Source organism: Dreissena polymorpha, chromosome 3, assembly GCF_020536995.1.
Source record: "Dreissena polymorpha isolate Duluth1 chromosome 3, UMN_Dpol_1.0, whole genome shotgun sequence".
NCBI lineage: Eukaryota > Metazoa > Mollusca > Bivalvia > Myida > Dreissenidae > Dreissena > Dreissena polymorpha.
In genome coordinates this window covers 88,356,211-88,373,668 of record NC_068357.1, presented here as the reverse complement: position 1 = coordinate 88,373,668, position 17,458 = coordinate 88,356,211, and the positions used below count along the sequence as shown (strand labels likewise).

The following is a 17,458-nucleotide window of genomic DNA, read 5'->3' as shown; positions in this document are numbered from 1 at the left end:
TTAGCCTGGTGGTAAGATTATTTTGTATAATAGCACAAAATAAATTAACCTGATCGGGAGATTTACACTGAGATTCCATTCGTCAAAAGGTTACTGTATACACGAAGACATTTTTCCAAATTGTTTGTACAGAGTGAGTGGAAACACCGAATTCCACTTTTCACCGAATGACAACCGAATTACACATTTTCACGAATTACCTGTTGAAGAAATGAAGGTGTACTGTAATTCAGGTATTTGAAAGTTATAAATGGAGAAACGGAAAACTCAATAATAATATAAATCAAAGGATATTAATAATATTTTATTATAAATGAATTAACATATGATAAGCAATATTGTAAAAATACGGAGCTTCAATGGGGGATCGAACCCACGACCTCCAGAGTCGTAGTCAGACACTCTAACGGCGTCGCTGAAAAGCTAGCTCAACAGCAAGGCTGTTGGAAGTGACCTTAAATCACTACACTCCTCCCCCTCTTAATGTTACAAGGCCAGACATGCCCGCTACAGTATGTCATATGACACTTTTTGCTATATTATAGTGTCGACCGCTTCATAAGCGGCTCCTTGAAGCCATTAGAAAGCTCACACCCACGTTCTGAATCACAGTTCGTGTTTGCCTCGTCGCCATTATTGTAAAAATACGGAGCTTCAATGGGGGATCGAACCCACGACCTCCAGAGTCGTAGTCAGACACTCTTACCGCGTCGCTGAAAAGCTAGCTCAACAGCAAGGCTGTTGGAAGTGACCTTAAATCACTACAGCAACATCAAATTTAAACAAAAGCATACAAATTATATGAAATAAAAGAGAGAAATGTAAATGTACACATACACACAAGTATTTATTGTAATAGAGTTATCCTTTTATCACAATGACAGGGCCGTACCCAGGAAATGTTGATTGGGGGTGCCCAAACAGGGAGGGTGCGGGAGGGATTGCCCCTCCCGAATATTTTTTTTTTTATTAGGCACTGTTCAAGGTGAATTTTAATGCATAAGAAACATATGTTGTGTTATAAATGTATGGATATATAACAAGTAAATCAGCACCTTTCTGAAGTCTAAAGCTTTAACCATTACGGGCCGTCCATAAAGTATGTTACGCTCCAGGTGGGGGAGAGTGAGTAAGAAAGTGAAAGTTTGTGACTTGGGGGAGGGGAGTCAGGCCATGTGTGATGTCACACATTTATTTTTAAAAAAATGTATAATTTATTTATTATTTCTTTAGTAGAATTTAAAAATAATTTTCACAAATTTGTGAAACATTTGAATTAGTTTTATGTCAAAATAAGACGAATTGCGTATCTCCTGATTCTGTTGTTCGAAATGTTTAATAGGCAACTTGGCTGGGCCTGCTTTTTCGGATAGGCACAACCTCCACACAGATTTCAATGACAAAATAATTGGACTGTTCCATTTTTAGTTAGTAAATGGTTGAAAGAAAATCTAAATTATAATTTCTTTTTTATTAGAGGTTAACACGTGGATACATATTCATACTGCTCAGCGTAACAACCCTACAGTTATAAAAGCCTGTAATGTGAAAGTTCTTTTACCGGTAAGTGAAATTTTAATATGGTTTAATAGTGAATTGAGTTTTAGGTTAAATTTAAATTAAGTATTAATTTTAAAAAATGTTTGAAAGTGTGAGTTTGTGACGTACTTTAGGGAAGGAGGTCCAAGATTTTGTAACAGTTTGTGATATGCCGGGGTAAAAATGGTAAAAAAAGCAGTGCTCCAGCTAGGCCTAAATCGAAGGGCGCCGCGCCCTGTCCTCCCGAACCTCCGCCCTGCCCCTCTGAACCTCCGCCCTCCGCTATTTTTTATTTTTTTTACATAATATGATAATTCATAAATCTCTTATTACATTGTTATTAGTTAAATTCTCATTGTAGACATCATATTTGAATGGTTTAATAATAATGGGAATAATGCAATTATTTATAACATATAAATTAACATGCAATAGGAAGCATTCCAGAAACACCCGCGCGCTCGAACGTGCCCTTTTGACAAAATACTGCGCGTCGAAAGTGCCCTTTTGACAAAATACTGCGCGTCGAAAGTGCCCTTTTGACAAAAAAGCCCCCCTGCCCTTTTCAAATCCTAGCTGGAGCACTGAAAAGCGTGACATGCTTTATCAACAACCCCTTGGTGTGAAATTCACACACATGTTTAAATTTTTAGATTTCAGAAATGTATTACACTTTATAAAGAAGTAAAAGCAACCTTTGAAACTAAAAAACCTTTATTATGAAATGTAACATAAAGTATTACTGTAGAGGAGGTTTGATTTCAAAGAGAAAATACTACTATGGTTATATGTCAGTAACTGACATATAACCTACTAGTATTTTCTCTTTGAAATCAAACCTCCTCTATATAAAATTTCAAATTAAATTCATTTTAAAATGTTTATCATCTACAAGACAGTTTTCACAGAAATGTTTAATAAGCTATGACTCTAGAAGAGGTTTGAATTCAAAAGAGAAAACACTATTATCGTTAAGACCTACGACCTTCTGTATCAGTTACATCCATTCCCTGTTTCTCTTTCCCTGTCCAATCAAAAGACATGTTACACCCACCATCAAAAGATGAAGCATTGAGCACATTGGGTTATTGACAGATCAGGTGTGTGTACAAGGTGATAAGAAAACAATGCCTAGGGGCTTATCTCCACTGGCGAGTAAATTAGCGCTAATCCCCTTGTGTATCAGGGGCAATAAAACACATCTGCAGATTTGTATTGCAGGGAAGTGTACTGTGGGCCCTTTCATGTGAGAAAATTTGCAGTAGGCCCATTATTAAAAAATCATAACTCGACAGCCAGCTGGGGGGGCCCCTGGGCCCAGTGCCTGGGTACGGGCTTGATGATTTCAATGATTAAACATGCAGGAATTAATTAAAAAGAGAATATAGATTACCGAATTACACATTCGTTAACTTAAAAAGTGGGTCTACAAACATTTTGTAAAAAAGTAAAATAAATAGACTTATAGTGTTCTTCCCAGGAGGGCAAAGTTGCAGAAATTCAAAAAGGGCATTTTAACCAGGGTTTATGCAAAAAAGGGCAGACATAGGCGTGGTGCCTTTTAAGCCACTTTCACATTTTCCTTCTCCATTTGCGCCAACCTCCGTTTACATGACGGCATTTTCAGTCTTTAACAAATATTAGCAACACGCCTTAACAATTAAATAATAAATTGTCCAAATTAAACACGAGTCTTTTATATATTTATGTATTCCAAAATGCACTGGTCAACACTTCTTTACAGACGTAGAGATGTGATTAAAGTTCGATTAAAAAGAAATCTTTCGGTGCAGGGCGATCTAAAATGACATAATGGGGTATTTTATAAAAGGGTTCGTATATTGAAGCCCTATAGACGTTGGCAGGTAAGTTACATTTGACACGCATTTTAATACACGACCCCTTTTTCACACCTTTCATGTCGCCAGCTAAAGAACCCGTATTTTTTTTAGAAAGAAGTCCATTTTTTGAAGCCCATCATGTGTTGGCAGGAAAGACATATATATATATGCATTGACACGCATTATAATACACGGCCACAATTTTCACACCTTTCAAATCTCTAGCTAAATAGTCCGTATATTTGGTGTATCTACTATTGTAAAGGTGTGTAAGTTAATTGCCATAGGTTAATACATAATTAATATTAAATCGTGCATTAACTCTGAACATAAGATTAAACAGGAACATGTTTTTGTCGACTGTACGTGAATACTTATGATAATTTTAACATGAATCCCTATCGAACGCAGAAATTTGTGGTTGCATCGATCTAAGAACATGTTTCTTATGCGATGCGTATAAAGATTACTTCATTCTAATTGAGCCTGTTTTATACTCCCTCGCATATGCTTTGGAGCAGTCAGTATAATGACTACCTATAAATCGAGCACTGTTATAGATTAAATCTACTCGATTAATATAGTCGATTAGACGTTGACGTCTCTCGAGTAAATCAAGCACAGTCAGAGCGTCACAGACAATCAAGGAAACTGATTTTGCGGACCAAGTTAGGTCGTAAGGCAATAAAGATGTTATCGATAAGGGCGCGTGGCGACATTTGCCTTTGAAAAGGGCAGAGTGGCGATCCGGGAGGGCGGCGTGGCTTTTCGCCATGCTAAAATGGCCCGGGAAAAACACTAACTTACCACAACAGAGCTGATTCGGCATCGTAACCCAATCTATTATAAAATGCATATTTGACACAAATGAAATTTAAAAGTTTGTTTGACCGTGATATTAGGTCATTATTTGTAAGATTAGTACAACCGGCATGAACCCATTTTTCACATCCCGTACAAAAAATAGTACCGCAAACAGAACACTGGTATTTTGGTGATTCGGACATTTTATGTGGGTTAATAATACCATCAGCTCATTTGAAGATGAACAACAAATGAGTCAGCGATTAAAAAAATCTGACTTACATAAAATCCGAAGGACAATCATCAAATAATTTAAACTATTTAATAGCCAATTTGATATTTTATTCAATAAACAATCAAAATTACATTTAATTCGAATAAATGAAGATCAGCATATGAAAAAAAAACAATATAAAAAAAACGACATAATTTTTTTCTAGACTCGTAGTACAAAAAAAACGCATAAACAAGAACAACAAACACGTTGACGTAAAAAGGGAAATAGCTATACCTCCATATTACATGTATAACGACGAAATTGCTCTAGTCAGGAAATATAACTATCGCCATATAGTGCTATTTTCATCATCATTGTGTATTAAATTTAATGCTATATATCTTACGATTTTACAGGGGTCTAGCTAGGCTAAAAATTTAGGAAGAAGTCACTTCTCCCTTATGCCAAAATAGGGAGAATTGGTAACATATTTGGGAGAAATGGTACATTTGCGTCATAGATCTTAGTTTTACGTATATTTTGCAGCAACTTAACGGAATCGGGATAAGTGGTTTCTGTTCAGCTTTCAATCAACTCTTCACTTGTGTTATACAATAAGACATGTTACAATGTAAGTGTATAAAACCAACATTTTCCTTATATTTCTCATTGATTGTTGATTATGATTGTACTTTTAAATACTTTTTTTCTTGAACAGGTGTATCAAATAAACTTCAATTGTAACAAGCCAGTAATGTTCAGAATCTTTTTACTTCCTTGTTAATTTTAAGCAATTCAACATTAAATCAAATTCATATTTTGTTACAAATATTTGTTTTAAATTAAAAAATCATTTAAAATCTCATTTTACAGCAGAGATTCCAAGTCTGACCTGTAACTGAGCCCCATATTTATTGCCAGTGCTAGGTTACATCTTCCCATTTGATCATTCCTTAGTATTGTTTTAATGGGCCATTTAACATTGCTGAATCATAGTTATTGGTAGCCAGCAGAAGGCAATTAATCAAGGCATCATCTCAGGGCTTAACACTAACTTTTTTTCAACTAGCCCATTCGGGCTAGTAAATGCAGAACCTTCTAGCCCAGACCAATCTTTCATGTGCCCCGCCCAAAGTATTATCAAAACCTTTATATTTATCATTTAACATGTATTTTCTTGTGCGTGGAGATGCGCAATTATGATTCAATGGTTCTTATTAGCTTGCCTTACTAATGCTTATGAATATAATATTCATCTACTTAAGACATCTATTTGTAATCTTCACGCCATTTCGGGAGAAATTTCCTTGTTTTTTTTCTCTCATACTTTCTCTTACTTTCCTCCTTCCCTTTTCTTTTATTATCCGAGGAACCCCCATCCCCACCGGTAAAGCCAAACTTAAACAACGACATGAAGGTTAAAACCTTTTTTAATAGATTGCTGCGGTTGCCGTCTGACAACAAACGGTAAGTGAATCTTAGGTGTCACAAAATAACAAATAACGTGTTACGGTAGTCGTAACAATTGTATAAAGTTAACTCTCTACTAAAAGCCGGGATCGACCATTAATATTAGTTTTGCTAATTGAATTGCGTAAAAAAGATTGTCAAAACACTTCTAATCGACCAAACAAATTAAAATGATTTAAAATTGATAAATAAATAATAATTTTATATTAACTTTGTGTTAATGTCGAGTTTTATACCTTCATCGATCCCGGACAATCCTGGGCGATCCCGGCTTTTAGTTTAAAACGTATTTTTATCGAGAAAACACGTCACTTTGAGGAAACCAATCAAAACCGTATCTATCGGAATTCCGTTTAAAAATAGGTACTGACATGTTTTACCAGGAAAACCGCCGGGGATTTTCTGAATTGTCTGCCTCTTTTTGATTGCAATCAGGGGGTTCCAAATCTATTTCGAGTTACGATCTGTTTGTAGTCTTCGACTTAAATCTGGGATTAAATTGTCATCTGATCATACTGTATTAAGATTTTTGCATCTTTCAAAAGCTTATTTAAAACGCAGTTTATTCATATAGAACACATAATCCCGCCCAAAATACACACGACCGGTCGGGCATGTTACTGGGACATTGGCTAGCCCGGACCGAGGTACAGGCAGTGAATGTCGTTCGGACGTGCCTTAGTGTTAAGCCCTGCATCTATTAACAATTTCAAGAAGTGTAATAGCTCCAGACTGTTCTTTTGAATGTTCAACTTTGCATTACCTGTACATAGGGCACTTATGGCTGAGAATCTTCCTGTGTCCAATTCTCCACATCAAATTGATTTTAATCGGTCAATGTCTGGCACAAAGTAAATCATTTAAAGGAGGAGAAGTCACTTTGCCTTCATGAAATTAATGTGCGAAGTGAAGATTAATTTGGCGAAGAAATCGCCCATTTCGCCCACTCGCGAGACCCCTGTTTTAAACTTTATATTCAGTTTGTCAGCTTGTATGTCTCGAACTTCTCAAACAGAGTTCACACTAAACAAGGGCTGTTTGTAAAACATGCATGCCCCCCATATGGGCTCTAAGTTGTAGTGACAGCCATTTTGTAAATATGTTTTTTGTCACTGTGACCTTGACCTTTGACCTAGTGACCTGAAAATCAATAGGGGTCATCTGCGAGTCATGATCAATGTACCTATGAAGTTTCATGATCCTAGCCATAAGCTTTCCTGAGTTATCATCAGGAAACCATTTTACTATTTCGGGTCACTGTGACCTTGACCTTTGACCTAGTGACCTGAAAATCAATAGGGGTCATCTGCCAGTCATGATCAATGTACCTATCAAGTTTCATGATCCTAGGCATAAGCGTTCTTGAGTTATCATCCGGAAACCATTTTACTATTTCGGGTCACCGTGACCTTGACCTTTGACCTAGTGACCTGGAAATCAATAGGGGTCATCTGCTAGTCATGATCAATCTACCTATCAAGTTTCATGATCCTAGGCATAAGGGTTCTTGAATTATCATCCGGAAACCATTTTACTATTTCGGATCACCGTGACCTTGACCTTTGACCTAGTGACCTGAAAATCAATAGGGGTCATCTGCTAGTCATGATCAATCTACCTATGAAGTTTCATGATCCTAGGCATAAGCGTTCTTGAATTATCATCCGGAAACCATTTTACTATTTTGGGTCAGAGTGACCTTGACCTTTGACCTTGTAACCTCAAAATCAATAGGGGTCATCTGTGAGTCATGATCAATGTACCTATGAAGTTTCATGATCCTAGGCCTTAGCGTTCTTGAGTTATCGTCTGACAACCACCTGGTGGACAGACCGACCGACAGACCGACATGAGCAAAGCAATTTACCCCCTCTTCTTCGAAGGGGGGCATAAAAATATTGGCTGTTAAGTACTTATCAGATGAAATGTAATAAGACTGGATTATGGTATTTGTCCTATATTAGAAAGTGGAATTCGGTGTGTATGGCTACGCGAGAAAGTGAAATTCGGTAATAGCCCTGCGTAATGAAGAACCCGTATCTAATCGATACCAACGATCATTTTAGTCAACACAAAATTAGCTTTTGCAAAACATTAAACATAATTATGATATTTGGTAAAAAGGGAAATTAAACGAATGCTGAATTCTATTTAAGGCCAATAAAACACAGTGGACTTTGGTGTATTGGGCTTCGTGAGAAAGTGGAATTCGGTTATAATACGGCGTAATTAAGTTCCCGTATCTCATCAATACCAATGACCGAGTTTGGTTTTCTTTATGTCTTATGTCCAAAAAGTGGAATTAGGTAACTATTTAGACAGATGATAGCCATGAAACACCGAATTCCACAGTTAAATATTGATAAATAAATTGTATCAAGATAGTCAAACTTGTAATAAGTCACATGACTTATGTTCAATAAAGTTCATTAAGGTGTAATTTGGTAATATCCTAACATTATTGACATTGTTTACTCGGTAATTCGTGAAAAATGTGTAATTCGGTTGTAATTTGGTGAAAAGTGGAATTCGGTGTTTCCATGGACCTAAAAATTATACCTAATTATAAGTTTAAGTTAATAGGACACTGTACCTGAGGCTCAGGCAAAAGCAATAAAATGACACCAGGGCCAAAACACCAACTTTGGGGAAAGGGCCACAACCTTTTTTTTTCGGGGAAAAAAAGACACAATTTTATGGCTTTGGGGAATGAAAAATACTCAGGTAGATTGGACATTTAGAGAAAAATGCATGATTTTAAAGAAATTTCTGTAGGGGAAAGGGCCTTTTTGGTAAAGGGGAAGAAAAAGAGGCCCCTTGCAAAGAAGGGTTTTATGGCCATGGACACTGATCAGGTAGACTTCTATTGAAAATACAGTTATAAGTACCGGAATTAGTTATAATTGAAATTAATAAAACATTAAACAGATGCATAATTTTGAGTGTTATGTGTTGTTTTCGCAAAAAATGGCTATGAATGTGGATTTGTAGATAAAATCTTACCACTTTGCAATAAATGGTGGAGTTTTTAAAGGGACCTTTTCACTGATTTTGGCATGTATTGAAGTTTTTATCAAATGCTTTAAATTGATAAATGTAAACAGTGTAACCAAATAGCGCCAGTAAAAAACACAAGAATAAAATCAAAGAAAGAAAAAAGAAATCCTACTCTGGGATCGATTCACTGACCATTAGCAATCTGTGCTCATCCAGTGAGTAGTGTATTTTATACTTTATACAAGCAATCCTCGTAGTGTCACAAAATAATATAATTATAAAAACAAAACTCTCCAAATTATTCAGTTGTTTTGCGTTTGTTTTGCCTTATAATTTTCAGGTTTTTAAATCGTCAGAAGATGCAATTAATGAATTTTTAAGAGCATTGTTATTGATTAGTATTAATGCTTCCTTGCAATTATCAAATCCGAAACTTTTTTGTTCAATTTTGTCAATTTACCAAAACCTGAAAAGGTCCATTTACCGGTAAGCTAGGCATCCAATCCATTAAAAAACTGGTTTCGGTCCTGGTGGGAGAAAACTTTTCTCTCTTGGAAAAATATTATATTTTTGTTATCAAACTTGAGTTCTGCAATTCCATGTGTTTTACATAGCAATTTTATTCATTTTAGTCTTGACGATGCATTTAAAAAAGTGCCAAAATCAGTGAGTAAGATTCGTTACTTATTATAATTAATTTTTATCACACATGAGACAAATTTAAGAACACTTAACATATTGGAGTGATTAAAATACAAATGTTGCTTGTATAAAATATCAAAAATGCTAGTTGGTAAGGCTGAGTCATGTTGTTTTTTTATTCTATAGGACCCTGGTTCTTATCCCAGCAGGGGCTAATATTTTATTTTTGTTTTCTTTCCTCAATTTATCTTTATTTTCAATGCTGAACTCCATTAAAAACAGGAATTGAATGTCAAACTTAAAAAATGCAGAAACTGGTTATTTAAATTTAGCGAGTTATTTTTAGCCTACCTTTGCAAAAATTGCTTATGGTTAGCCATTTCGATTACCCTGATATCCATTATCATGCGATGTGCGTTGTCAAGGTTTTGCTTGTTACCACTCAAGAGGCCACATTTTGTATCCACTCTTTGGGAAACTTTGTGAGAATGTTTACCAGGGCAATATTTAGGCATCATGTGAATATGGGTACAAATTCAACTGTTGCCTTGATATTGTTAAGTTAAAGGTATTCACATACATTGTAGTTAATCCTAGCCAAGTAAGAATCTGGGTCGTGTGTGTCCAATGAACTAGGTCACAAATTTTAATCTTAGAAAAAATGTGTTACCACTCTAGAAGCAACATGATGAAACTAGGTCAGACTGTTTACCTTTACAATATATAGGCAAAGTGGGAATCTGGGTCATGTGCATCTAAATGCTAGGTTACCAGCCTTTGAAAAAAAACTTACCTTGTATAAAGAGGTACATGTAAGATTTATTACCAAAGCTTGATGAAACTTCAGATTTTCCTGACAATATTAAGGCCAAGTTTGAATCTTGTTAACATTTTAACATGTGCCTTAAAACTAGGTCATGAGTTCTATTATCTTGTTACCACTCTAAAGGCCAATCTGGTTAACATTTTAACATGTGCCTTAAAACTAGGTCATGAGTTCTATTATCTTGTTACCACTCTAAAGGCCACATTTATGACTCATTCTTAACTTAGATCAGAATGTTTATCTTGACAAATTTGAAGGCTATATTTGAATCTTGGTCAGGTGGGGTCAAAAACTATAAATCACCAGGTCAAATCTTCTACAACTGTTATCAGTGAGCTCATGAAGCCATCATTGTCCTCTTATTGTTATAAACAATGCTGGTAGCACCTTTTTACTTCATTCCTTGCTGCATTGATTTTTTCAGTCTGAGAGAAGTCTACATCAGATGATGCTACTTCAGTCAACAATGAGATTCATCCTTCAGATATTTGTGTTTGTGACATGGTGCACTACCAGTGTTTTCTCCACATGGGAAGTTCTGCAGACTGTTCAAGGAACTATTGGAGCTGAGAACTACACATACTACCGAGTAACTCGTCCCGGTCGTTTATTGATCGAATTAAAAACTCTTCAAGGGGATGCTGACCTTTACATAACTGCCAAAACTGATCTCAAACCCACCTTTGAAAATATTCATAACGACTTTGAGTCCTCTTCATGTGGTTTAGATAGTGTAGAAATCGATGATTCATACCCCAGACCATTTGGCGTTGGCGTGTACGGCCATTTTATATTTGAGGTTTCTACTTTCGAGCTGTCAGTGATTCAGCTGCCAGAGTTAGAGGAATGGGGCTACGATCATTTGACAGAGCACTACTACAACTATGAGGCGGCTGATCACTTGTTTCTCAACTACGACGCCTCTGATTACATGTACAGGGATGTGAAAGGGCATCTGAAAAAGCATAGCAAAACAAAAACTGAGACTGCATCTTCATCTTCTGCGGGCTATGAAAGTTATGATGAGGAGGAGAGTGCTGGTTCCATCATCTGGCAGATATTGTTGACTTTCCTGAAAGTCATTTTCGAAGTAATTCTGTGATGATTTAAAAAGCATGGTACATGAAATGTAATAACTCAGATTTCTTTGTTTAAGTGTGGTATGAAATGTTATTATCTGCAATGATATTAATGTAAAATTGTCGGTTGCAAAACAATTTTGATTGAACAAAAATTGCCTTGTTAACATTATATTTTCCAATCTTATTGAAATTTCAATCTCATTCAAACATTTCTACCGATGACATCCTTGCTAACTTTAAGTAAAAAATGAGGTCACAACATCATTAAAGAAAAACCCTGTTTACAGGATAGAAGTATATTTTTTCAATCGTCACGAAATGTGATCACAACATTTTTCTAAGATGAGTTTCAAAATTGTTCTGGTGTGTCCAAAAAGATGGCTACCAGGCCAGGGAACTGGTCGTTTTGCCGTTAATGGATATGGTGAAACTTTGCTTAGACTAGATGTCACAAGTACAGTCCAGTATTCATGAAACTTGTTTTTAACATTTGTTTTTATGACTACTCAGCTGAATTTGACAAATAGTGTTTGTTTAAAAACATGGCTGCCAGGGAAGAGGGCAGTTTTACTAGTATGCCTATGGTCAAACGTTCATGAACCTTGATCAGAACATTTGTTCTTATGATATCTTGGCAAAAATTGAAACTTGGTTGTGTGAGATCGAACTTCTTAACACTCTGAAAGTAATATTTTAAGTAGAAATGTCATAAAATTGGTTCGAACATTCTGTTGTAATGATCTGTTTTGAGTTCGAAAATGGTTCCTTACTGGCCACCAGGAGGAAGAGAAGTAGCTAAAATGAAACTTTGTTAACACTTTAGAAGTCACATTTTTAGTTCAAACATCATAGCAGTTACTCAGAACTTTTGTTTATAATGATATCTGGGCCGAGTTAAAAAATGGTTCCACTTTCAGTCTGTTGAAACACATGAGAGCCAGGGGTATTAGAAGATGTCTTTATATAGCTGTATTGAAATCTTGTGAACTCTTTTGAAGTCACTTTTGTTGCCCAATCTTCATGAAACTTTCTCAAAAAGTTTGTTCTAATTATACTGTATATCAATTGAGTTAAAAAAAGGTTCGAGTCTATGAAAAATAATGGATTCTACTAGTTGTGTTAGTTAGCTTGTAATTTTGGCAATATTGCAACCTTTTAACATTGGTTGTAATTGCTTTTTTTGCAAATAATAACAACAATTAAAAGGATACTAAAATAGTGTGATGTTGAAGTTTTGATGATGTTGGTGATGATGATACTGACAATGGATTCAGATACATGAACGCTCCAAATTTCAATTGGGTATTTACTTATTAATATTGTTCTATAACTTCAGGATACCCTGTATTATATTTATATTTATTATTCAAGAAAATCACATAGTGATAAACCCACTGAAACAACAAAAACTGTTTAATTTTTATACTATTTGACCTTCCATCAAATATTCATGGTATACCAGGAGCTGTTTTTTATCCTTTGCAGGATAGAAAACCAGCAATTGGCTAATGGGTTGTTACACATTTTTATGCCCCCGGTAGGGTGGCATATAGCAGTTGAACTGTCCGTCAGTCAGTATGTGTGTATGTCAGTCTGTCCGTCTGTACGAAAAAAAACGTTAACGTTGGCCATAAATTGTTCACTATTGAAGATAGCAACTTGATATTTGCATGCGTGTGTATCTCATGGAGCTGAACATTTTGAGTGGTGAAAGGTGAAGGTCATCCTTCAAAGTCAAATTTCAAATATATGGCGTCTGTCTGTCCGAAAACTTTAACATTGGCCATAACTTTTTCAATATTGAAGATAGCAACTTGATATTTGGCATGCATGTGTATCTCATGAAGCTGCACATTTTGAGTGGTGGAAGTTCAAGGTCAAAGGTCAAAAAAAAAATTAAAGCGGCGTTCTCATGAAGCTGCACATTTTGAGTGGTGGAAGGTCAAGGTCATCCTTCAAGGTCAAGGTCATCCTTCAAGTTCAAGGTCATCCTTCAAGTTCAAAGGTCAAAAAAAATAATCAAAGCGGCGTTATCATGAAGCTGCACATTTTGAGTGGTGGAAGTTCAAGGTCAAGGTCATCCTTCAAGGTCAAAGGTCAACAAAAAATAACAAAGCGGCGTTCTCATGAAGCTGCACATTTTGAGTGATGGAAGTTCAAGGTCAAGGTCATCCTTCAAGGTCAAAGGTAAAAAAAAAATCAAAGCGGCGCAATAGGGGGCATTGTGTTTCTGACGAACACATCTCTTGTTATGTGCTGTGTTGGAAATATTTTCAATTTTCAAAACTTTGTTGTAATAAAAAGCCTTGAAATGCCTTGAAATAAAATATTGATATTACATGAATTACTTTTATTCTTTTGAACTCCATCTTCTTAGAACAGTTCAGTTCCTTTGATTTTCCTCCTTTGGAGCTTAAAACAATAGGGATTTTACAGCTGGTTTAAGATAAAGTTGGGAAATTGGGCTTAGGTAAAAATGTAGACAAATATAGGAAAAGAAGGTCTCATTTGACAGCCTTGTATTGTTTATATGACATGCAAAAGGGAATATTAAAATGTTATAATACAGATATGTCCCCATATCTTTGACCTTGAAGGATGGGTGGTGTGGTGGTCGAGTGGTAAGAGAGATGTACTGGTATGAAACCCAGGTAACTCTTGCGTGTATCGGTGCTATAAACTGGGCACGTAAAAGAACCAAGGGATCTATTCGCAAAAAGCTAGGGTATCGCACCCGGATTCCTTGTATCTCAATTGTGTCTCTTCTGCTTGCTGTCTCTTCAGCACAACCAAAGGACCCCATTGGAAATAAGTGCTAGCACTTTCATGGGTTATCCTTGACTGCAAGGTCAAAAGAAATACATACAAGGATGACCTTGACCTTTCACCACTCAAAATGTGCAGCTCCATGATATACATGCATGCCAAATATCAAGTTGCTTCAATATTGCAAAAGTGTACATTAAATGAGCAAGTTTAACCCATATATTTGACCTTGAGGATGACCTTGACCTTTCACCACTCAAAATGTGCAGCTTCATGAGATCAGGCTTTCCAGCAGCGCCTTTGAAAAAACTAGGAGAAAACTAGGAAAATTATTTACCAAAAAATAGGAAAAAACTAGGAAAATGTAGGAAGGTTGAAACAAAAACTAGGAGTTACGACTAAGAAGTTAATTACCTTTTTGACTTTTCCCTACCTGATTACCATAGTAACTGTACACATTTTATACAACAGGACTGTTAAGCTGACAAGTGGCTATATTCTAGAACGTCACTCACCCTCCCCCTCGACAGAGCATCAATGTGTGTGAATGTGTATTGTTGGTTACCTATTGTATACAATCCGTTCAGTAGCAAAATGTCAAAATAATTGGTTTATTACAATAATATTTTTGCATGTGTAATTTACATATTCATAGGTGTAAAAAAACGTTTGTTTTGAATAACCCGAGCTACCCTATTTTTTGTTGCGACCATTAAATTTGTTTTGCTATTTCGAATCGACCTTGTTGCAGAAAATTGTTTTGGGGCATTTTCTTATGTCCAACTTTACATACTTAGAAAGGATGTTGCATGGTGCATTATGAAGTAGCTTGTTTTTAAGTAAAAAGGTTCAATGAAAAAGAAACGCTAACCTACCTACCCTTATTTTTTGGCGATTTTAGTGAAAACAATCACCTTTTTATCTTAAACTAGTTATATATTACAATCAAATAATTTTATATGAACACAATATCATTAATAGTTTTGTTCAATATGGTATGTGATAAATGTTAATGCTATGTTATTTTGAAAGGGTCTCCAAATTAATAATGAACTGCATGTATATCAAGTTTTAACAAGTTTATTTTTGTTGAACAAACATTTGTCAAGATCGCGCATACCCGCTTTAACTGTGAACCTTGTCGAATACATGACAATTGTTGTAAATATGCATCATTATACTATAATAAGTAAATGAGGGGCCATATAACATTTAATGCAATTAATTTTACACGACACTAATTGATAGGCAACAATCCTCGCATTAAAATATTATCATTCGAAACACTAATTAAAACTCTCACCTGAGAAAATGTCACATATAGCGATTGTTAGTACTGACATAAGTGGGTTTCCTCAAATTAAATCACCCCCGGAAACCAGACATGCTGTGAGAAGTTGGACATGCTAGGAGATGTAGCCGATATATTTTAAAGAATTTAGGTAGTGAAAGTAAATCCAGTTCTATAATTGTTGAAAGGCATAGCCATATTTCAATAAATCCTGAATATAAATATCCAGGATTTTTCTAACATACATGGTAATACCTCCTTTGCATGCACCAAAATATATTTTATTTAAAAAATGCCTTTCAACAATTATATAACTGGATTTACTTTCACTACCTAAATTCTTTGAAATATATCGGCTACATCTCCTAGCATGTCCAACTTCTCACAGCATGTCGGGTTTCCGGGGGTGTAAATGTTGTTTACTATCTTGTACTCCATGCTCACAAGATTCAATGGTGTATGTAAAAAAAAGAGCCATTACCAAAGTGCTCCAGAGTAAATATTATATCCATTAACACGAAGATTTTGTGGTTCTATTAATCTGAGATACAGTGTATTTTTCAGGTTACCCACACTTTGAAATAACTAAAACTAACAAAATAAACAGTACAACATAGTTGCACGAGCTTCTGTTTCGGTATTCATTAAAAAAAACTTTGAGTGAGGTTCGAGGAACAACCTCGCTACCTCACCATATCCTCCCTCATTCAAGGAACCTCGAGCTGTCCTAACGTTTGTGAATTCCAATGTGAGTGAAAGAGAGGACCGTTACGTAAAATCACGTGCGTTATTATACTGATTGGATTTAACTGAGGTTGGGTTAAGTGGAGAAACGTTTCAGAATATAGCCATAAGTTTTCATGTGTAGTCATCACAGAGCTCAGTCCAACTTTCAGGTATCACCAGTAACCAGTGACACCAGACCCCTAAAAGACTACCAAGTATTGTCAGCTCAACAACCTGAAGGTCCTATTTTGAAACAAAATATCTAAAACACATTAAAAAGACAGTTTTACCTTATCCAAAAAAGTGCCAAATTAATGAAAAACTAGGAATACTAGGAGGATTTAGACAAAACTAGGAAAAACTAGGAGTACATTTTAAAAACTAGGAAATACTCGGAACGCTGGAAAGCCTGTGAGATACACGTGCATGCCAAATATGAAGTTGCCATCTTCAATATTGCAAAATTTATGGCAAATGTTAAAGTTTGCACAAACAAACCAACCAACAGACAGGGCAAAAACAATATGTCCCCCCACTATAGTGGTGGGGGACAAAAAAAGTCCATAGCTGTTAAGTCTTCTTGGCCATAGTGAGAGACCGGGGTTCCAAGGTTTGACCCTTGGTCCGTTCATGGTTTGGTGAATGCCACATGTATGACACACTATGTATAGCTGGGTCTTAATTGGATCACAAATAGTTACTTGAGCTCGGAGGATTCTTTTAATTTATTAGTTTAAAAGCAAGCCAAAAGGTCTGGAAGCGAACTGGATGGCATTTATTATCTAGAATTGACATACAGAATTTGCTTTTTTTACAACTAAATAATCCAAAATGTGAGAAATGGTCATTAAAGTTAAGAGTGTGATTTAAAGTTTACAAGTTTGACTTTCATGCTTAAGACTTTACAAGCTTGTCATTCCAGCTCCTTATTAGGCTTACACTCCTTGTCCTTAAATAAGAAGTTAAAAATTGTCAAAAACTATTTCTTAATATGCTTTGGAGTTCCAGTTCTAACATAATAATACAAACGAATTAACAACAAGAGCTGTCTCCATCGGAAGACATATGCCCCTGAAAAACATTTTTTTCGAAACCTAAACGCAGATTTTGAAACCTAAACCGGGACTATAAGTTCAAGGTCAAAGGGGTCAAAATTTTAGTGCGTATGAAAAGGTCTTGTCCATATGCACATGCATACCAAATATGAAGGTTACATCTGAATCGACATAGAAGTTACGAGCATTTTTCAAAACCTAA

The 17,458-nt window shown here is 35.7% G+C and overlaps 2 protein-coding genes across 2 annotated transcripts in view; both read left to right on the top strand.

Moving 5' to 3' along the window:
* LOC127875154 (sodium/calcium exchanger 3-like) overlaps window positions 1-17,458 on the top strand; it is a 216,085-nt gene that overhangs the window by 176,187 nt on the left and 22,440 nt on the right. The window lies entirely within an intron of this gene.
* On the top strand, window positions 10,803-11,438 carry LOC127872390 (UPF0669 protein C6orf120 homolog). Its single transcript, XM_052415720.1, has one exon. The coding sequence runs from the start codon at window positions 10,803-10,805 to the stop codon at window positions 11,436-11,438; it is 636 nt and encodes a 211-aa protein (XP_052271680.1).